Source organism: Tympanuchus pallidicinctus, unplaced genomic scaffold (genome assembly GCF_026119805.1).
Source record: "Tympanuchus pallidicinctus isolate F22 unplaced genomic scaffold, pur_lepc_1.0 scaffold3, whole genome shotgun sequence".
Lineage (NCBI taxonomy): Eukaryota > Metazoa > Chordata > Aves > Galliformes > Phasianidae > Tympanuchus > Tympanuchus pallidicinctus.
The window spans coordinates 32,052,746-32,077,098 of NW_026294747.1; the positions used below are offsets into that span (position 1 = coordinate 32,052,746).

The 24,353-nt window shown below is 32.3% G+C and overlaps 1 protein-coding gene across 6 annotated transcripts in view; it reads right to left on the minus strand.

Moving 5' to 3' along the window:
* The window catches only part of NOVA1 (NOVA alternative splicing regulator 1), a 128,969-nt gene that overhangs the window by 2,522 nt on the left and 102,094 nt on the right, over positions 1-24,353 (minus strand). For 4 of the 6 annotated variants that reach the window (XM_052696312.1, XM_052696316.1, XM_052696315.1 and 1 more), the window contains 2 exons: positions 21,267-21,338; positions 1-549 (listed from right to left, as the gene is read on the minus strand). The exon at positions 1-549 is cut by the window's left edge and continues 2,522 nt beyond it. In XM_052696312.1, coding sequence (XP_052552272.1) covers positions 1-549; positions 21,267-21,338 — 621 coding nt within the window. Of the gene's footprint in view, positions 550-14,466; positions 14,503-21,266; positions 21,339-24,353 lie in introns of those variants that run through there. The other 2 variants (XM_052696318.1, XM_052696313.1) reach the window with 2 other exon arrangements.

Consider the following 24,353-nt stretch of genomic DNA (forward strand, 5'->3'; position numbering starts at 1 on the left):
TGCTGCTGGGTTGGCACTGGCAGCTGCTGCAGCCAAAGCCCCTGTAGCTGCTGCCTGACTTAGGCCTAAACCTAATGTATTGAGATTATATCCATAGCTGGCTAACGTATTAAGTGCAGAGGTGATGGCCACCAGGTCATTGCCTGTAAAGCCAGATAAAACTGCTGGAAAGGCTGCCACTCCAGCAAGGTTAGCATGTCCTAATAGCCCTGCAGCAGCTGCAGCAGTTGGTAACACTTCAGCAGTGTTTGCATAAGGAGATCCGGTTGGATTGGAATTGGCCACTGGACCTGTGACATTGGCATAACTGATATTGAGACAGCTGCCACTCTGTGGATCCTCTTGTATCTTCTGGATGATAAGTTCGACAGCTTTTCGGTTTTGTTCAGGTTCTCCACTCACAGTGACAACCCTCTCTTGCAAGTTGATCCCATCAGGTTTCTGGGAAAGCTGCACCCAAGCCCCTGACTGCTCCATTATAGCCTTCACTGTAGCACCTCCCTTCCCTATTATCAGACCTGCTGTGCTGTTGGGAACTATAATCTTTACCTGTAATTAAAAAAAATATATATAAATAATACTTCTGCTTTGCGCATGAACACTATAATATTTTGCTACCCTATAAAAGGAAGGAAAAAATGAAGCAAATTAGTTAATATGCTTTTAAAAGAAAAGATTAAAAAAATAAAATGAAATACAGCTTATCAGGTTTTTTTAATGCTCTGCATCTCTTTCAAATGTACAATACGAAGAATTAAAAGAATAACAGGAAAACTATTAACTGCTCTATATAATATACCGCTTTCAGCACAGTACATTTCAGATAAAAGATTAAACAAATGCAGGTATTATTCTCACATGAAAAGATTATCATAGATTGTGTCAACGTGAGTGTTCTCATCTGATTCCTCTCTTTCTAGGCTAACGTTGCAAACCAAATTATAAGACAAAATGTGTTTCACATTAATTACCTTCCCTTAAAAGATCTATAATAATGTAGTAATAATTAAAAAAAAAACCAAAAACAAAAAACCAAACACTCGGTGAAAGCAAGTATAGCATACTGTGGACAGATAAAATGGTTCATCTTGAATTGGCATGACCTTGATTGTTGAACCCATTACCCATATCAGAATACAAAAGTTCAGGATGTTGTACACCTTACTGTTACCCAGCCTGTGAAGATGAAGAACAGTAGGAGAGTGTATCTAAATGTTGAAGACTTTGAAAATAAAAAATATGGTGCTTGTCCCTCTTAAAAAGTTTACCCAAATATCTTCAAAGGGGATCTCCTGTTAATCCTAACCTTCCTCCTATTTAAACAAGTTTCATTAATGTAAACAAATTTATTCCTCACTGATTTATTGCTGTGAGTGAAGAATGACAACCATGATAAAAATTCAGTGCTTATGCATATTATACTTAGCTGTTTTTTTTTCAATATGTATTCACAAATTAGTCTTACAATTTTAATGTTTAAGGTACCATCTGATCCATAATAGTGAATTAATATGAAGTTTTACCTTTACAAAAGTATGTTTTCAGGATTGATAACTACTGATAGCCATTCATCCAGGTTTTGTGGAGTCTGTATGTACGAATAACACTTAAAAATTTGTCAGTCTTATCACCTAAATGCCATCTAAAATCTCAGCAACAAGCCAATTAAAAATACAACCAAAAATGCATTAGCAACATTCTCGTGTTACTTCATTACAAATTCAAGCTTGTTATGAAATCAAGCTAATCAGAAATAAAAATGCATGCCCTATAATTTTTTCTAATCTTATCCATTTTAGATATATTTCCAGTTGTTATGACAGTATCAAAATCAAGTCTTTGAAAGTCCAGTATACTCTGAAGCTAAAAAACATTTGTATGTTCCACTTACATAGTAAGTACCTTAAAAAATTAAACATACCATTTTGCATTTGCAAAAAAATTAGGCCATCCATGAGCTACATAATCCTACAGAAAACATCTCAGAGTTTGTGAATATGCATTTTTAAGTAAGGAAAGGCCATGGTCATTTTAAAGTGCAGCTCAACATATTAGGTGATTTTGAGATGCCCTTTCTTTCAACTTTCCTGTTAGCAAAACAAAGCCACAATTTTTATAACCAGGATGTATGATCTAGAGACAAAATTAAGAAATGGATAAATATAATGAATGTTGATATTTTTATCAAGCATATAGTTTAACTGACTCATTTGACTTAGGACATATTAACAATTCGGAGATTCTGACAACTGTAACTTGCCAGATCCTGCTTGGTTTCGTAAGTAACATGCAAAGTTGTGATTAAAGTTAGGCTTAAGTGCTTACGTATGTGCAGAAGAAGAATGTAAAAACATAAGAAGGTATGAAAACAAATAATGGATTCAGAAAAAAAGAAAGAACAAAATCCATATTCGTAACAAAATCAGAAAAAACTACCTGAAATCTTTCATGGATCTTTGATTTCTGAAGCTGGAAATGTGAATCCAGTTGAGAGGTTAGAGAGAGTTCAAGTTAATGTCATATTTGTCAGAGTTCTGAAGGTGTTGTTTACTTTTTTATTTAATTTTTTTTTACTTTTATGATATCTATGTAATGAGTACTCTAATAATCATTTTTGCACTTCAAGCAAAGTCATACTTTTAAATTTTTGTGAAAAACTAGACTGAACCACCGCAGATGTATTATTTGCAACTATTTAAATGTTCCTGATATTAAAGTTAGTAAAAAAAAAAACAACTTTATATTGAATTTCAACTTTAAGTTGTATAAAAATATCCTTAAAGATCCAAAACATCTTCCAAGTAATAACAAAGAAATTAAAAACAAAACAAAGCAAGTAACAAAACAAAAACAAAGAAACCAACTATTTCCTAAGGACTATATGCCATTAATTTCCATTTCAAAAAAGTCTGCAACTGCTGTTTCAATCTCAATCTCAGCAGAAATCTGAAATCTGATGCTGGAACTGGTTTGACTAGATTTCACGACACCATCAGTGCAACGCTCTGGAGACAGATAGTCTCATAACCAGATACATAATTACAGAAGTAAACTGAGTACTTAACTTTAGGACAGCGTTGTAGGACACACAATACCAATCTAGATCACCGTAATATGGCTGGGATTACTCTAAAAGACTGGTGTAGCCCAACATTACGACTGTTTAATTCAACTATAAAATGAAGGAAAAACTCTTTGTGCAAAAGAATAATAATAAAGGTTTACTCAATAAGAAATTACCACTTTATGGCTTGACATCAAAAAACTTCATTTAGTTAATCGCTAAAAGCTTTGATTGACCAACAGAATTATCTGCCTACTTTTAAAGAAGATGCAGACTGATATCCTTCCCTATACCCACCCACAGCCTTCTTGAAATTTTTTGCTATTCAGACTATGTTGCAGTTTGGAAAATAAATCTTGCCTTCACTGGATGTATACAATAATTTTTTTTTCTGCTTCTGAGAAATAGAAACTCTAAATTACTATTCTAGAAACATCAGACTGTGTTTATTTTAGCTAGCAACACTTTTGAACTTCTTTACTGTAAGAATACACCGCTAATATGCTTTCAAATATAAACAACATGAGAGTGGATGTTACACCAATTAACATACACTACAACTTTTAAAAATTTACAGGTATCTAAAAATTAAACAGTATGGACAACATATCTATTTTATACTAAGACATGACAAAATGTATTACAATTAAAATTCATTTTTAACAGAATAGAAAAGCAAAATTATGCATTTAGCTGAAAACAGTAAGTAAGATCCTGCTCTTGCTGAAATAAGTGTCAGCATTTGCATTATGTTGAAGCATCCAAACACAAAGTACTGGTATTTGTAACAATTTCTTTAAAAATATAATTTGAAAATTGAGATAATTATTTTAAAAAGCGAAACATACTTAGAATTTTTACTTAGGTCATATCAACCTTGATAATGATTCATTATTTTCCATCTGTTTCCTGTATTAACTTGAATTTCCATGGTTTGCATATTGGAATATCAATTCTTTATGGCAAAAACTGATTGTGTTGCATAAAATACCAGTAACAAACAATCATGTTCATAGTCCCAATTCCTATAATTCAAACAGAAATTGAAAAGCTAAGATCTATTTGATTTAGTTATCTGTACCACCATGAGTACATTAATACTGTACTCCCTTGTCTAGCAGGTAAATCAGGAAGTATTCTTGCTTTCTTTTAATATATAAAAAGTTCAGAATGTGATTTGGATACAGAAATGAATAATCCCAACAGCATCCAAATTAAGTGCTCTGAATATGCAGGAAGGTTACGTTTCAGTAGGTTCATGTATGATCCTGGCTATATTGAAATTTATGTTGCAAAAACAAGACAAAGTAGCCAAAACAATAATAACAAGTTTGAAATGCATAAGTGAAACGCTTTTTTTTTTTTGTTTTGTTTTCTCTTTTTCAAATGCTGTGAGGTGGGGTGTAGGGCTAGAAGGAACTCAGTCTTCATCTCACGCTAAACAGATTTTAGAAAAATAATTGTAATCATAACAATTGCTTATTCACAAAGCAAATTAATTACTTCCACTGGCATCACCATAATCCTTTCTGCGTTATTCTAAGTAATATCAAAATCAGGCTCCAAATTTAATACTTCTCCTGGAAAAGGGATTGAACAATACAAACTAATTTCACTGCAGTGTTTCACTAACATTGCTGTCTTTAAAAATCCTTGACAGAAGCACAACAGTCCAAGAAGCTGTGGTGCTGCTGAATGGCTCAAACCTGAGAGCAGTTTACTGCTTTCAGTTCACACTGAAGTTAGCAAAGATATGATGAAATTGAGCACTTAGAGGAAGACGGTTGGTACTTGATGGATCACAATCCTTATGTCCTGAGAAAACAATTCAAGTTGCTCTAACTCACCATTTCACACTGCAAAACTCCTAGACTCCTGAACTGTGCATCAGCTAATTCCTTAATCCTTCTTCTTTTACTGGCAGCCCACTTGCATAACACCCTGTTACACATGTCCCTGACATTGCAAGTCCTCTGATTTACTGAACTAGAAGTCCTCACTCCTAAGTCCTGAGAGCTGAACACCAATCGTTCAGAGATCATTCTACGCCACTTCTCATTCCTTCCCTTACACTGCAAAGAGATAATCCATGCAAAGCAGCAACAACTATGTATCCACACACACAAAAAATCCTTCTGGTGAGCAGAACTATCACCAAACCTGCTTTACTATCCACACTAAAACCTCGTGTCCCTTCTCCCCTTTTCATTCCTGTTCCTCTCAAACAAACATTTCCAAGTGCCTATAGCGAGTTCCCCATACTCTGTATTTCTTTTGTTTACCACCTTAGTCTGAAGACATGTAAATTGGTTACATTCTCTCTTCTCACAGCCTTGGAGGGGTGAAAGCAACTACAAAAAATTCTGTGAAGAAGACCAATTGGATTACTGGAAGAAATGAGATGCTAGTTTGTACTTTAGTGCAATGCACATCTTTATTCTAGTTAGTGTTCTTGAGATTTTCTTCTCATCACAATAAGTAAATATACTTACAATATTTTCTGCATATGTTTTACCTGTGATTACTGCAAGATAACTTTAATTTTTTAAATTTCTCTAATTGCTTCTTTTTAGTATTCCTGTCTTCGTAACTACTATTTCTTCCAAGTCCATTTAAATTAATCACAGAATCACAGAATTACAGGAGTTGGAAAGGATCTCAACAGATTATTGACTCCAACTGCTGAAGCAGTCTCCCTACAGCAGGTCAAATAGGTAGGCATCCAGATGGGTCTTGAATATCTCCATAAACGGAGACTCCACAACCTCTCTGGTCTAGCTGTTCCAGTGCTCCAGCACCTATACCATATAGAAGTTCTTACACATGTCTGTATGGAACTTCCTAAGTTCAAGTTTGAAACTTTTACTCCTCATCCTATTGCTATGCATCACTGAGAAGAGCCTGACCTCATCCATTTGCCTCCCACCTCCTTTTAGATATTTATAAACATTTATCAAATCCCTTCTCAGTATTTTTTACTCCAGGCTGACCAGACATAGGTTACTTAGCCTTTCCACATATAGTAGATGCTCCAGGTCCTTAATCATCTTTGTGGCCCTCAGTAGGACTCATTCTAGGAGATCTCTCACTTTTTTGAACAGGGAAGCCCAGAACTGAAAACAGTGTTCTAAAAGTGTCCTCACCAGGACAAAGTAGAAGGGGAAAGATCATCTCCCTTGATCTACTGGCCACACTCTTTTTTAATGCATCCCAGGACACGGTTGACTTTCTTGGCCACAAGAGCACACTGCTGACTCATGGACAACCTGTCTTCCACAAGAACACGCAGGTCTTTCTCCACAGGTGTCCTCTCCAGTAGAGGATCCCCTAACCTATACTGATGCATGTAGCTATTCCTCCTCAGGTGCAAGACTCTACCCTTGCCCTTGTTGATCCCCATCAGGTTCTTCCCTGCCCAACACTCTAGTCTGTACAGTTCACACTGACGGGTAGCACAGCCTTCTGGTGTGTCAGACACTTCTCCCAGCTCTACACCATCAGCAACATTTGCTGAGGGTGGACTCTACCCCTCCATCTAGCTTACTGATGAAGATATTGAACAAGACCAGAAACAGCACTGACCCTTGGGGAACACCAGTAGTTACAGGCCTCCAACCAGACTCTTCACTGCTGATGACCACCCTCTGAACTCTGCCACTCAGCTACTTCTCAATCCACTTTAATGTCCAATCTATCCCATGCTTCCTAAGTTTCATAACAAGGATGTTGTGGGAGATGGTGTCCAATCCTTGCTGAAGTCAAGGTACACAGCACTCACTGCTCTCCTCTCATCTACTCAGCCAGTGACGACATCATAGAAGGCCACCATAGAAGGCTACTTTGAAAGAAACATTTACTGCAGGCAAGATAGGTCCTACCCATGTTAAAATCATACAAGATCTCTAAAAACTTAAAAAGTTAGAAAACAGAGCAAAGGGATAATCTAAAATCTGTATTTGTATCTGCCCTAAACTGGAGCAGGAATTTGGACTGTCTGATTCCCTCTCTACTGTTCATCACCAGTGTTAAATTTATGAGCTGCAGTGCTCATGGTATTACTTTAGTCCTAGTTACTATCATATAATATAAAAGTAATTTCAGTTTAAACACTCAGAATTATTTACATTTATAATCAAAATGCTTACCACTGAACCAAACTGGACAAAGATTTAGTACATGAAAGAATATTACACTTAATTTATTTTGCAAACATTTTTGCTTTATCTTAAATTGGGAACATTTTAAAATTAGTATGTTACAGTAAACCTTGGCTCTTTGTTGTAACAAAAAATTATTTTTCAATTCTCTTAGATACAATGTAATTACATTGCTGCCCACTCCAAAATAGAACCATGAAGATTTCTACTAAATATCTAATTTGGAATGCAAACAACTCACTGCAAGGAATTAGAAAATCATGTTTAAACAAACAAAAAATTATCTGGCTTCTGCTTTAGTTGCCATTCTCCCACGGTTAGGCTCTAACACATAAGTGGAAAGGCTACTTTCTCTAAACAGCAATTTCTACCAAATTGGTGCATATGCAGGTTCTATATGCAGTGAATAAATATTAGAACTGATGTTTATACAGGCGGTTAATTTTATGAGATTATCTAGATCAGTAGGAACTATTTAAAATTTACATACAAAGTTTCTTACATCTCATGAAAACAAATTCTGCAAGTATTTGAATGGAAGAAACCCAATTTTCTAAGATTCTACGAATTTCCTCGAAAATAAATTCTCTATGATGCATAGTTTTAATAACACAGAGAAGGAACTTCTATTTTTTTTTTTTTTTTTTTTTTTTTTTTTCAGTATAGCATGAAAACAACTCTCTGTATTTCATGCATTAATATTTCATAAGTTTCAAATTACATCTGTATGGAAGTGCAATGTATTTTGAGTAGTTTCATTTATACTTTCCACATTTTTGTAATTAAAAAAAAAAAAAAGAAAAAGATGGTTTCATACTGAATTAGACAAGAGCATAAATAATAAATTTTTACTCAATTGCACAGTATGACAAAGACACAGAAAATAAGATATATATATTGTTCAGATGAAACATCTTTTGAGATGACAGAGAGCAGGTTTACTAACTACTCTGTCCAGTAATGTTTGAATTGCACTTTCAGTGGCAGAATGTTAACCCTATTCTGTAGCTAAAATTAAAATAGATGTATTTCTCCCCTAAAATCTTCCTGTGATTTCTTTTACTGTATTTTTCTCTCCTATTCATTTTGTGGTATTCTGTGAACACCTGCTATAATTCCATAACATACAAGAATGAACAGAATGGTAATTTTGGAAGCTTTTAACTGAAAGACACCATGTAATTATAATGTAACATCATTATCAGAATTGCTGAAAAAACACTTCTCAGTATAAAATAATCTACAAAAAAAAGTAGATAAGTGCACATTCTTTTAAAAACAAATCCGTATCTCTGATGGCATGAAGAAAACTTACACTGTTTTGCATTAAACAAGATCTATCCTAAAAACTGATAAAACCCACTCCAGATTCCTGAAGGAATTGATTTTCATGACTGAACTTGGGGTACAGGTGATGTTTTCTTTCTTACACTTTCCCACTCACAAAAGCTATAGATGTTACCATGGTTTCTCAAGTTCATTAACTTTTTGTTTAAAGAGGCACTGTGGATTGCTTTCTTTGAAAATCTTCACACAAAAGAAGATAAGTACATAAACGACAAGGAATTTTCCACCCTTCTCAAGAGAATCCCTAAAAGGCTGCATCCATTAGATTCACACACACTCCTCAGTACCACAGTAGTCATAAACTTGTTATGAATAATATTCCATATTTTAACTGGGCACCTTTCTCTTGATGAAGGCAAATACTTGGAGAAATCCTGTTTCAACCATACATAAAATCTGACAAGACATTAATAGCAAATCTTGAAGGTAAGTTTGATGGTCCATATGCAGAAACACTTAAGAATTAATTCCCTACTGACTTCAAGGAGATTTAAGCTACCAAATTTTTCTATGGTTGTGTATCTGCAAGTCTAAGACAAACTTAAGTGTCTTAACTATTAATATGTACGGCTTTAGCTACAACAGAAATTTTCAACATAAGTATGCAATGTCAAACCTCCTGTTTACTCATTTTATCTAACAGTGACAAAGTTTTATTATAAGCTTTGATAAACAAGGAAGCATATCATTTTGTGCTTTGAAAAAAAACAAAACCAAAAACAAAAAAACCTCCAAAAAATCCATCCACAAAATTACATATTGTATTATCTACTGTAGTTATTTCATTTAATTCAATTTCAATAGAAATATTCAAAGCAGACTTGCTATTTGCTGTGGCACAATTCACTGAAGCTGACTGAAAACTGAAAGCAGGGCAAAGCTTAAAAATAGATCTTAGAAATTAATACTAATTGTCTGACATTGCTGACCAGATTCTCAAATTAATTTAGGATTTAAATCCAAATTTAAAATCAAAATCACATTCCAAGATTTGAGGTAAGAATAGCGAAAATCAATTTATGAAAGCAGCATTTAAAATTAATCTTTCCATTGTACTATACTAGACAAAATGCAAGGATGCTAGCACTTCTAAGCCACTTTCAGGTCACCTTCATCAAACCTGATTTTTAAAAAGTATGCTACACATTCATTCAAAAATTCAGAAAACTTAGGTTTTCAACACTATACCATCTGCAGGGGTCTTCTTTTTTTCAAAACTATGAAAATACTATGCTTCATCAGAATCACTTCGATTCTATGACATGAAAAAGAAGTAGTCATAGAGACTCCTAAATGCTTATTTAGCCATTGCAATGCTGTAAAACATGATTTGTAATTACATGAAATAAATCCCTAATCACCTGAAAATGACTAATATACATATTTCTAAATAAATTTTTATACTACACTTTTACACGAGTCCATAATACTTGGTGACTTTTGGCAAAACAGTCCTATCACTTTTAGTATCTTGCCAACCGTTTAAGCAGATTCAGAGAACACAGAAGCTACATATTCAGCAGTGTCTTTTTAAATCATTTGCTCACAATGCAACTGATTCTAAGGAACAATAAGGAAAAAAAAGAGCAAGCAAATGAGCCCATATGTAAGGAATACAAATATTATTACTCTATACAGCCAAAGTAAATGAAACCATCCCTGCTATTTGTTGTATCTTAGAATCTCAGAGCTGCAATAATGTCAGACGTGAATGTGCTCATACATATAAACAAACAGAAGCCTTTTGCATTACAACACTGTGGAAGAAAAGAACAGTTTGTTACAAATTTCTACCCTTAACAGTATGAATGAATATACATAGTATGGCTTTCACCTAGGTGAAATCTGTTCTATTCAGTCTATAGTTACATATATAGACTTAAGAAAAGACAGGACACTTTTAATGATATATCCTGACCTATAACTTTGCACCAGTTTTGCACATGCTTTTTTCTTATAGGTAACAAAAGTGTAAAGTGAGATGAAAAATAAATCTTATAGCATTCCCACACAATGTGCAAGAATGGAATGATAAATAACTTGCTGCATCTGTAACAAATGTTGCAAATACCATCCAATGTAAATGACATAAAACTACCATACCTAAATGAACACCTTTACTTACATTTTCATGGGACATAAAATAAAATAATGATAAACTCTAACATATCTGTTTACAGTATTCTTAATTAAGATCCTGATGTAACTATCAATTCTTAGAAAAAGAAAGAAGGGGAGATATGAATTAAAGTCATGGTAGACACCCCATAAATGTCTCAGCTCAGTGAAAATAGGAGGCTCTCCGAATGCAGAATGTTCTGTCTAGTTTCACTGTTTTTCACAGTGAAAGGACTGAAAAATGGCAAGAAATTCAGCCTAGACAAAATGCATCTGGCCTTCCTGGATGCACAATTTTTTGTGGCATTAACGGCCAGATCCTACTCATTTTACACCTAGCTTTGCAACTAGCAGCAGAGGCTTGATCCCTTCTGTACTATTGAGTAACTACTAAAATAATGATTTTGTACAGCAAGAACTAGTCAATGAATTTCTCAGGAAGGCAATCTCAAATACGTCATTTGAGAATTGCTTTCAAATGAGAAAGGAAGCAAAGAAGATTAAACATTAAAACATTATTTAAATAATCATATTTCTCTAGGTCATAAAAATACTATTTACCAGAAACTTTTACTACAAAAAGAACAGTTTCATTACTGTACTACTACAGTAGTGCATAGCCTTGTAATGCTGATATTCTTCTGACAAATTACTACAGAACTTTTGTCTCGGAGGCTGATGCTATATCTTTGACAAGAATCAGACAGAACAGAATCACATCAAGCTGTTAGTCTAAGGAAATATATCAATACCTGCAGATAAGTTAAGTACTACTTTAGAACTTAACATTCAGCCCAGTAATTCTGTGTGTATATGACTAATTTATACGTACACATACATTCTGATTTACCTCTTACAGACTCTCAATTAAACATTATTAACCAAGACAGGCACTGGGGAACCAGGGACTATTGTTGAGAAAGAAGAAAAAAGAGAAAAAGAATAGTGGAATAAATGGAGGAAATGAATTAACAATAATTTGTGTAAATAGAAACAACAATTGATATGTGCTAAGATAAACCAGTTAAGTCAACCTAACTTACCAATAAAAGCTATAAATTCAAGAAACAATTGAGTCTAGAATTGCATGGTGAAGATCCTGGCATCACACTAGTATTTGGCTCAGTGGGGAAAATTGCATACATTTATTATTATATCACATATTTGCACAGAATATTGTCGCCATATATTCATGCTCTTGGCTATATTTCTCCTACAATAAAAATCTGTGGAGCCAAATATCAGTAAAGACATATCTCTTAAATAATAAATTAAACTCAAAAGTAATTAACAACTTTTGAGAATCAATAATGCATGACAAAAGTGAGGCTCGAGCAACACTTGAATACAGATAACTTACGAATGTTCTTAATTCTGTCTAGTTAATGTGAATATCCACATGGCCAAAAAAAAAAAAAAAGAAAGAAAAAAGTTCCTAAACAAAATGAAATGTTAAGGCACAAATGTCATATAGAGCTGTACTTCTGTGTAAACATTACACATTTATGTATAAACATTACATGAGTGCAATTATTTGTGCATTAGCTTTGAAAAGTATTCTATTAAGAATAAGTTGGGAGTTGCATAATCATATTTTGGATTTACAACTTTTTTTTTAACTCTTTAAAGATACACTGAGAAAGTACTCACATTTACTATTGCCTCAGTTACTATGAAAAATATACACATATTCTTCAGTTTCCATGGATTACAATTATTTTTTTTTAATTTAAAAAAAAAACCTACCAACAAATATAAATAAAATAAAAAAACCCTCGAAAACCAAAGTGGAAAAAGTAAACATACTTACTAACCACTTTTGCTATTGTAAGACTTTAAAAATATTTTATCATCTCAGTATATATAAAGCTACACATAATTACTTTTTATTAATGCACTGTGGATTATTATTGCCAGAAATTTGTTTTATTTTATTATTTTCAATGGTAAAAAAAAAAAAAAAAAGACTTCAAATTAAAATATTCCTTTATTCCTTATTACTACTTTTAAAATCAAATATTTTTTGTGATATTGAAAACTGATTTTGCTGAGGTGTCTTAATTGACAGTTTTTATCCTATTGACTTTTAGTATTTTTCTGTCCATCAAAATATAATTCAGACAGGTCAAAAAGAAAGGTTTTCTGTGATAGTAGTGTATTTAGAAGGATAAACCATACTACATATAATAGAAATGTAAACAAATACATGGCTTGTGAATTAAAAAATTCTCATCATTAATATATTATTTTCAAGTAATTATATTTTAGTTTGAATAAAGCAATTGAACAGTACATATAGCATGGAGTACAATAAGATTTATGAAATATCTATTGCCATAATAATATTTGTAACTTTATAGATGTTATATAACTAAAGTTTTGTAACTAGAGTCCTTATAATACACTTAACAGGAAGATATATTTACATTAATATATATTTTAATAAAATATGCACAACTTAATTAAATTCTTAAATTTAAATTTCCAAATGTAACTTTCATCCCATTCAGGGATCTTTATTACTCTCATTCACATGTGTTGCTATTAATATAAGCCAGGTATAACTTACACTTAGAAATGGCATGAAGACAAATATCAGTAATGTTTGTTAGTACACATACTGCACACAGCCAATTAGACTTCACTGTAAGTGTTCAAGTGAAGTGTAGCATAAATTCCTAATTAATTTTGACATAAATTAAGTATAAGTGAACTATAGCCTTAAAATTTATTTAAGAAAGAGCTAATTTTTAGAACAGAGTGAGATAGTACTAGTTTTGGACAACACGCAGTTAGTTTATTAAGCATTTTAAATATAATACCAACAGTCTTCAAATATCTGTACATCTTTAAAAGTGATTTCTTGTTTTTGCATCACTAAATTATACATAAGCACTCTTTTGTAACTGTATTTTGTTTCAGTACTTATTACTAAAGAATGTCATTATTCATTGTTCAGTCTATTCCATAAAACATCTATACTTCTAAAAGGACCTTAAATGGACACTACATTTCAGTGTCTCATGGGTAAGAAGCAGCTGTTAATTTACCGTCAAAGTTATTTCAATTACTAAGAATAAAATGCAATGGATTAAAATATTCTCGCTGCATTTATTATTTTGGTTAAGTGAAATATAAAAATAACCATTATGAGGTGGGATGCATGGATATCATGTATCAGGTTAGTAGAAACGTGAAATAAGTCACGCTGCAGTTTAATAAATAAGCATTTTTAAAAATACTTTACTAATCCCATCCAAACATTTATCCTCCAATTCCAAGTGAAAGAATAGTTTGTTGTGTAGAAGTTTATAATTGCTGAATAATGTAAGAAAAAGGAAGAGGACAGAAATACTGTCATCGGCAAACTGCATTTGCTGAACTGTCATTTAAGAAGGAAGGAAATGAAAAAGAACCAACCCCCAATGCCCAAGTCTACTAAACATTGAAATTAAAATTTACATCACTGGGATATAAAAGAACACTGGACTCATCCCTGGGCATTTCTAAGGAAGCTTATGATAGTCCATGATCATGATTTTCTACTGCTCTACTATATGCAAGCTTAGAATAACTGAGGAAGTTACTAACTACATTTACTAACAGGAAACTGGAAACCTAATTTGCTAAAAGAGGCAAAAGAAGCAAGCATGAAAAGAATTACGGACAAAAAACTATGGGAAAACACTGCTTCTTGAATAAGATGAGGTTGCATACTGTTTTGACTGCAGGGTAAAACACATTAAAAGGTATTGACTACCTGAAGTTTGACATGCTATGCTACGGATAAAGGCCTCAAGAGATGCACCTTATCCTCTGTAAGAGAAAAAATATTCCATCACTTACTCCTTGTAGCACAATATATCAACAAGATTGTTTTTATGATTTGTACACAAAATTTTTTTTTTTTTCATTTATACCAGGAAGGCACCTACTTCCATTCATGGGTTTATCTCACATATATCTACAACTCCCACTGCCTGCTGAATTCTTGAAACATGCAAAAGGCAGATTCTATCTGCAAGAAAGTGCAGTGCATTGCTGTAATATTCCTACAAACAAGTTGGGAAAATGATGTTTTAGATAGCACAAATAAAAAATTTACTCTTGCATATTCAATACAGGACCTTATTTTCATGCAGAGACTTCATAATAGTGCTAGACCTAACACTGTCTACTTATCTCTGAGATATCAAAAAAATGTGCTATTGACTTTTCCATTCCGTACTCCGTGCTGTCCAGTATCTGTCATGGTGTGACAATAAGCTTTGTAATCTCAACTTCTCTTTCTGCATTCTTATGCAATTCCTGATCATTATAAATTCTGAACTCCGTAAGAGCTGCTAGGATTTACAGGAATGCGATTGGCAGATAATTAAAGACATTCAATGAGTAATATTGACATAATGAGTAATATGTCAACAATGTTGAGAGTCTTAGCCATGAGAAAGCAACATTTTTCCTCAGGTGTCATGAAGCCTTTTAAAAACACTTTCTCTACAGTCAGGAAGGAACAGTGAACAGTGAACCCTAAACTCCCTCAGTGGAAGAGAGTATTAGGAAAGGAATCAAGTAAATCAATATAAAAAAAATATGAACGTTACTAATTACCTATGCAGTTGTCCAAAGGGGAAAATACAAAACAGGCAAAGAAAAAAAATACTGATTTACATACAAGATTTTTAAAAATTACTTCAAAACTTTATAGTATCTAAAACTGTTTTAATCCATAAGTATTTAATTAGACATTGCTAGCAAAAGCTCTGATCTCAGATACTGCAAAACAGTGTGAAAAAGTGGCCCAAGAACAAGAGAAATATGATAAAAGTCATGTATTAATCTGAGAATCAGAAAAAAATCACAACAGTCTTCTATGGATATAGGTTAATTCCACTTTTGGCAATGAAATGAAAAGTTTCAGCTGAACAGAAGCAGGAAATGTTACCTCTGAGGCACTCAAACCTCTACTGGAGTCTTCTCACTTCAATAAGGGAATAAGTCTCCCTAGCACTTTCTCAAACATTACTCATTACTATCCACAGTGTGCCATAGTCAACATATGATCTAAAAAGGAACTGTCACCTTATGAAACAAAAAGTTTACTTTACAGAGATATGAATTCACAATCCACAATAAATCTATAAATCTAGAATGTTAACAGATATTTCACACTGCAAAGACAAGTGTTTATCCAACTAATGTAGGCACGTTCATTTAATACTGTTAAGATACTCAATGCTGAATGGAGAGTCAAAATTATTAGTGGGTCAGCCTACAAAAGAACACCAAGTACTGAGCAGCAGCCAAGTTCAGATGTTAACGTTCTTGCTGAAATGTACCCAGAAAAATATCCTATTTTGAGAAATTCTGTGAAGAATTTTTCTGTTGGTAACAAAAATATACTGTAGGTTTGGGATCCAGAAAAAGTCAGTAAAACCTATGCAAATTACAGAACATATTGCTTGTCTCTATTCCCTTAGACATTGTGATGAAGTTTATATAGTCATCACCAAAGCTACTTGTAAATAAAAAATGGTTTGGTACCATAATCAGAAGAATATATTCATAATTCATGATATTTGTGTTTTTCAACGAATTTCTAAACTTTAGAATCCAGTGCACTAAATTCTTCCATGATGTGCCCCTATAAAACACTCCCTATTAGATGACATCTCTTCCAAAAAGCATATTACTTTTGTGAGTGGAAACCAGATTCCACGTAAATAAAATGATTATACTTATCAATGATCAATCCACAGATTGAAAATAGTTAAATTACTATTTGTATTTTCTCACTGTGAACTACCACGGAACTTATTTTTGACAACCCTATTACGCTATGGACAGCTTGGTACAGCACCTTTCATAAAAATGCTAAATAACTTCTTATTAACTGTGCTTTTAAATACATGGTACTGAGATCTGGAAAATCAAATGATACATCCAGCATCAGTCAAACTCTGAGACCTAAAAATGAAACAGACGTTTTCAATATCACTGTAAGAAATGACATCAAAATAAAAGGATTAGAATGATTAGATAAATATTCAAGTTAAAATATCAGAGACAATGTTCCTTGGATAATTTTCACATCAAATTATCATAATATAAAATCATATTCAATCATATTCATCATATCAATCATATTCAATCAATTTATCATAAATAGAGATAGTATCCAGATAACCTATGAGAGCTAGCTAGTATCCTGAAATCATACTTAAAATTATCTATTTGCATTTCAAGATTTACACACTGAGAGTTTTAGTTTTGTATAAATATTTTATACTATTGTTCAAAGTCCATGTCCTTGATTAAAAATAATGTTTTCTCTTATTTCTGCTACAACAAAACAGATATTAAACGAGATGAATTTATAAATCCTTTAAAAGCCATGTGTCCTGTACTTGCTCAGTCAAATACTGAACAAAGATTTAGAAGTATTTTTTATCACAGATACTGCTGGCAGCAGATGAAATAGATATACTCCAAAAAAATTATAAATCTTGAATAAGTCTTTGCAATGTATAAAATGATAAAATAGTTCCAGATGAAAAATATAGATTACAATTTAAAAATATGTAAACAGCCAGAGACAAAATAGTGCATTAAAAAAAATTAAGAAGTTTATAGTAAGTTCGTGAAACAAATTCTGGAATAAGCACATTAGTGAGTTTAAGTTGGTCTAAGCTGTAAAGGAAGGAGAGAATAGCTGTACCCATCCCTCTCTTATCTTTAAGTACTAACATCAGTTTTGGCCTTTTACTTTTTGACAGCCAGCAGTTAAGCTGTATCAATCTCATGGAAAAGGGGAGGACTGAAGAAGAAACCAATTCGCAATTGCACTTACAAGTGTACATGAAATAGATACAAAATTTAGCCTCAGATCATTTGCGTTTACCTCTAAAATAAGTAAAACAATATGTAAACACTTTTATTAAAGAAACGCCTAATTTCATTTAAAATAATTGTTTGTCATCTGCATCTTTCCAAGGTAGCAAAGAAGGAAAAGCAAGCATGACGTTCATGGTACTATTTACCAATTATGAAAGGAAATTCCCATCTGAAGTGTATTGTGGAAAAGTAAAATTGATTTCTTCCTTCAGGTAAACAAAAGTAATGCTATATTCTGCCAATTTCAGGGGTGCTAGAAGAACAGTTTCACGTTGTAGTCACACATGAATGTTTTCTTATAAAAAAAAAGCTGTTATGAGAGGGTAATGCTGAAGTTCTTGGTCTGTAAGTACACAAAAAGATTCAAGTTGTTCTTTTCAGTGACATGTACAGAGGAGAAAAAACACAACCCTCTATTTGAAATGCGTTCTGGGTATTCTTAATTCTATTTCATCAATTGTTCTTCCTTTCTGAGAGTTTCCAATGCATTACTTTATATTGTGGACAAATGTCCAAGAAAGTACTGAAAAAATAAATTAGACTTTGCAACAATAATATTGACAGATACATATTTTCCTGGAACAAAACCAAAGAAAAATATTCTCCATGCACAAGTTTCTGCTGTACTAATGGGAATTCAGCATAGCACAACATGACAGATCTGAAGAGAGTGTTTTATTCCAGTATAAATGGCTAATATAGAGACTACCATACTCTTGAGGATGATACAACATGCAGTTTTATGATCACTGAATTTTTCAAAATAAAAAGAAGAAAACAAAAATTGAAAAAAAATTGAAATTGCCCTAAAAGGGAGTTATGAATTTATCCAAATAGAGGCAAATCAAGTAATTAAAAGGAAGATGTAATATAAGCTGGATTTCCTGCCTAGTGTCCTCTGACTTCTCCTGACAGAACTGTCTTGTGGTAAATGCTTGCCTAGGAATTGCTCCGTCCTCTATGCAAACCCTGTCAGAAGAAAACAACTGCTGTACAGTGGGAAGGATCACATCATTATGTAAGCTCATCTACATGCATCCTCAACAAGTCTCTAATTGCAATGACTCATAGGGAGTGCTCCAACGCAGTTAAAATCTTAGGCTAACAGCAAACAATTTCTACCAGCACTAAGCCTTAGTAAAATGTTGCTTAATCATCTTTGTTAATTTTTAATATAAAATACGGTCTTGTCATGATTGAAATATTATAGAAAATTGAATGATCTTAGGTCTGATATGCTATTACACACACAGAGCTGTGCTGTGAATTTATCTTCCACCTTAACACTAAATTCACTGACTTCGATTCAGTTAAATAAGCTCTTTCATATTGTCTTTATATAACAATTTATTAGAAAATCCATACCCAAGCAGTTATTTTCTATTAAGAATCATCATACCTAGCCATAGATCAAAACAAATTTGTTTTGTTCTCTCTTAGTCTCCTATTGGTTACTTACTTGACTACTGACAGGTTTTAGATTACCGTGTTGGAACCTATTTTCATGTCACAGCCGCAGTGCAGATACTTGTGACATACTGGTGCTGAATACTAATCACTACTACAGTCTAGGAACAATTGCCAGCTACATCACTTATCACAAGCATGAACAGAAAAGCCTTAATTGCCTTATCATGCGCTTTGTGCTTGCTGCTGAAATGGTTAGAAACCACTAGGAAATGAAAGCTTGAAAGCTGGGATAAAATAATTAAAAACCAGTAAAGATTTCTAGGGTTAATGATAAATGCATTTCCAAATGCCACTTACAGAATGTATTACTCTTTTTCATTTATACAATTTTAATGCAGCTCAAAAGAGGTCTTGGTTATTTCTATGAAAATGGAACTGAATATGAGTCAGGGATAAAATGCATTAGCAGATGTAAGGTGGGATACAGGCACTGTACAAAGCATATACTTTTCTCTTAGTTTGGATATTCCAGCTGTATCACTTGATAACATTCTCATAGAACAATTTTTGGTAAAGATTTATATTTTTTTGCTATTAAAAGATATTTAAGTTTAATATGATACACAGTAGTTTTGATTATTCAAAATTCATAGAACAGATGTAAAGTAGATACCTCTCTGATACTAATAAAAAAGCCAAACAGTATTTTCTGTTAAATAGAAGAACATATTATTTAATTCTCTCAGTAATGATCATCAGGGTAGAGTCATATTAAAAAAAAAAAAAAAAAAAAGGTAAAAGAGCAAAAAAATAGAACACCTTTTAGAAAGATGTATTTGTTCAACGTTTTCAAAACCTTCTAATTAAAATACACAAAACAATAACATTAAGAGGGAGAGAATAAAGACTGAACAGAGTAGACTGTTCATAAAATAACCCATAGTTGTTGGCAAAGATTTTATATTTGTCAGTTAAAGATGATGGAGCCAAACAACTATCGCTGGAATGGAAGCAGTCTGTTGAAGAAAGCTTTCATATTGAAGTGAAGGATATCATAACATACAGTGTTCTTATAATTCTTCTATCTGTATTGTTTCTCTCTAAATTTCATTACTCTCTGCATTAGATGTCTCTTTCAACAGCTGCATACATGTTGATCAAAAATATGACATATTGCTTTAATATGCTTTGTCCTGTTATATGTAAAATTATTCATACAGACAGAAAGTTCTAAACAGTTCATAAAATATCAGAGAATCAATAATTAGTATAAATGTTAACTTCAAGAGGAAAATAACTTGTTTTGAAGAAAATTTTTCTGGAAAACTAATTTCTGCAAGATCTGATAGAAGAACTCAGCTAACTTAAACGGAAGCTGTGTTTAAAAAACTGTTAGCATTAATTGAATATTATTTGAACACCAAATATGTTAAACTTAACAGCACATTAAAAAAACTGAATAAGATATTGAATCAGTTCTAAATAGAATAGTATGAAGTAACTTTAACAATTTTCATAAAAAAGGAAGATACACAACCATGATGATTTGTGGACATAATGAAGCAGACGTGGCTGTTGTTTTTTTCGCGGTTAAAAGAGATATAAAGGAGTGTAATTAAAATTGCACTAGAATTACATTTTACACTTTTTAAAAACTAGATGTGAATTAAAATTAATTAGATGTATTTGAGATGCTTTAAAGTGACTTAATTTTACTTCATTCTGTCAAGATATTTTCACTTAAGATCTTTTATTACACACAACAATAATTAAACATACTTAAACAATGTCCTTATGTTACTGTCCACAAACATATTTGAAAATTCTTGAAATCAGTAAGTAAATAAAATCTAAAATCTACTGCCAGGCTGATATACATCCAATTAAGTATGGTTTATGGGTAACTCCACTGTAATTTATCCAGGAAGTAAATACGTGTGTGCATATATACATAAACATACCAAGACTTGCTCTGTCTACAGAAATACCAGTATGCATCCTTACTATTTATTAACGAAATTTTAAAAATAATACTATTATACAAGATTTATAAAAAAAAAAATTTGTTTTTATCTGAGATCTTAAAGAAGACAAAACAAAAGAAAAAAAAAGATTTCCATTCAATTTACGAAATTCTAATAAGAGTTAGATATCTATGGTTATGGGTGTACACATGTGAATGAACGAATAAATCCTTAACCCACCATATCTTTTTCTCCAGTTTGCAAGCTGTCACCCGTGAAAAGTATGGTGTAGATGGTAGGATGATACTGTACCTGATTGGCTCTGGAGGTGGTCATGGGATCAGATGGAGAGGACTTGGTGGTAGTTGGGGAAGATGGCAATGTCTGGGAACAAAGCAGTTCAGGAGCAAATCAACCTTTACAAGCCTTAGACTGAACAGTTAAAAAATAAATAAACCAACAAAAGTAACATAACTACAAAATTAAAATGAATAAAAAATGCCTAAGACAAAATCTTTCTCCTACTCATTGGAACTTAATGGAATTTAAAGTCAATTGGATAAATAATGCACGTAAATATGCATGCTTATGCATGTAAAAAGAAATTCATGACTTGAAATCAAGATGGTGAACTCACATAAATACTGAAAAATATGCCAGCCACATGAGGAATATATTCTTTCCTCTCTCTTTCTCTTAAGGAAAATGAAAACCAGAAAACACAAATTCCAGCAAGTTCAATGAGCACACTAAAAACAATTATCAGCCTACAAGCAAACAGGGCCAGTGTTTGAAAGAAACTACTGAAATTTACTTTGGCACCTTATAATGCACCATTCTATTGCACGGACTATAGCCAGCAAACTGTGTTCCATACCTTAAAACAATTACACTGAAGCTACGAGCTTTCAGCAATGTAGTAATTACTAAAATATTAATTGATCATTTTTAATTGAGAGGCGTGTGAAAAAATGTAAACAACAATCTCATGATGGATGAGCATGCAACTAATACCTTCACAACAAATTGCTACAATATATTTATCATTAGTGTTAACGATCCTTTAATTGAGCAAAAGTTAATAACGTATCATCAGCCTGCGTTCAAAATAAACACAAAAAAGAATTAGGAGTCATATTTATTGATAATGTTTTCTAAATAATATACATATGCTTAACATTAATTCTTCAACATATCAAAAAAGCACTGCTCTGCTTAAAACTTTATACAAGTATCTCTTTTTAATGTATTAGATCCAGACAGAGGAACTCTTTTCTTTTAATAAATGTTATGAAAACTTCAAATTCCCACTTCCAAAATATAACATACAATACTTGTTCAAAGCATGTATTTTTGACATTTTTATAATATATAAATGATAGAAAATATTCCAAATTACACTATTTTTACTTTAGGAAGTAAAATGTTAAAATGCTGTACAACACAATGCATCATATGGACAAACAATCACTAACCAAAACTATTGAGAAATAGAAGCAAAATTTCACATTTTCAGCAGTTCTGTTACTTACAATCATCGACAGTCCCTCATAAAATAGGTATACATAATTTTTCACTAAAACTCAATGCATATGAAAAGCTGGAACACTGTGAATGCATAAAGTTATGTGTATTAGAAAAATAAGGGCTTGTACATATGCACACACAAATATTTTGTCTGCATGTTAAGCAATATGAAGATCCATCTTTTCATAGTTTGTACATAGTCAAGCAGCCAAAATAGGAACAAAAAAATATAAAGAAACAGATCCTTATTTTTGTTTCCAACTTGTAGTTTACAATATAAAACAATAAAAATAAAAACAAGATACATACAGATTCAGCATCAATTGGGACTTCCTCAAGAAGCTTAAGTAAAAAATACTGCTATGTATGAAGTACTACAAATAAATGCCTGGAAAAGTGTTGTTGATCAGAAGATAGTTTATACTTGTGAAAATCAAGACAATTATAAAGGATTCCCCCATGTCTTTGTACACAGAACATGGGTTCATTTGCAAGCAGTTATTTTAGAAAAAGAAGTGTCAAATTACACAATAGCAAAGGGCCAGAAATTTGCAATCACAGAAGCATACTTTGATTTTTGAGATCACACAGCGTATCTGCACTGATTTTCATCATTTAAGCTCAAACTGAGATGAAAAAAGGAAAGGGGGGGGAAAAAAAAAGGAAAAAAAAATAGAAACAGAATGGAAGACTGTAACTCTCCTATTTTTGGTTTTAATTACAACTTAATGTTAAACTTTCATCCTGAATTAGAATACATATATAGATATACACGTACATATATTTTACAATTCTCCAGGAAAAAAAAAAAAAAAACAAACCCAAACAAACAAAGAAACAACAACAACAAAAAGCAAGAAACAAAATGTACCACCAAGAAACAGAAAATATACTTTGACTAAAATATTTCATACACATAGCAATTTGTGTGATCATCATCCATTGCTCCTTAGGGCATACAGCAGTGTAACCAGTGTTATTATGGTACACTATGCTAATTGAAGGAAAAAATAGGCTGATAAAATGAACTTTCTTCACTGGTGTTTCTACATCTACATCTAACTATAGGATGAAAATACATGTAGTGCTTCAACACTGAATAATGACCTAACTGCCGATAATACTAGGACTGTGTGAAATTGAAGGCATTTTATTTTTCCTTTAATATTAATCTTGTTAAAGAATAAAAAATATGGCAGCAAAGAAAAGAGAGTGCTCATATTCAGTTCAGGTGAATACTGAGCTACAACATTCATTAAGTTGATGTATTTCACTATTTCATTTTAGCAAAAGCGTGTTTAAAATACAACAGAAAAAAAGATAAAAGCATTGAAAAGTGAAACAATTATATTAACAAACAAGAATAAAGTAACAACATAGACTTTTTTTTCCAAGCACACATACTGGTGACAAAATATAAGTATTAGTAGTACGTATTATTATTTTCTAAACTGGGGTGTTTGTGTTTGAGGTTTAATCTCTATTACTTTGTTTTATATTTAGAGATATATGTATGTAAGAGACACATATGTATCTAGAAATACATATATTAAAAAAACTTGACAGACTTTTGTAAAATTTCATCTCTTTTCATGCTTCTTCTTTATAATTCTGGAGAAACGTTAAATACCAGTTATCTATTAATTCCTTCAATATTGAAATAACAAAATGAGATTTCTGGGGGAAAAAAAACAAAAAAAACCAAAAAAACAAAAAAAAAAAAAAACAAAAAAAAAAACAAAAAAACTTGGACAGAGCTCAATAATTCTGATTTATTGCAGTGTAAAATATATTTTAAAAATTTGGCAAGCGTTTTTGTATTAGGCAAGCACTTTAATTTAGTAATTATTAGGCTTGTGGGAATGAGTTGTA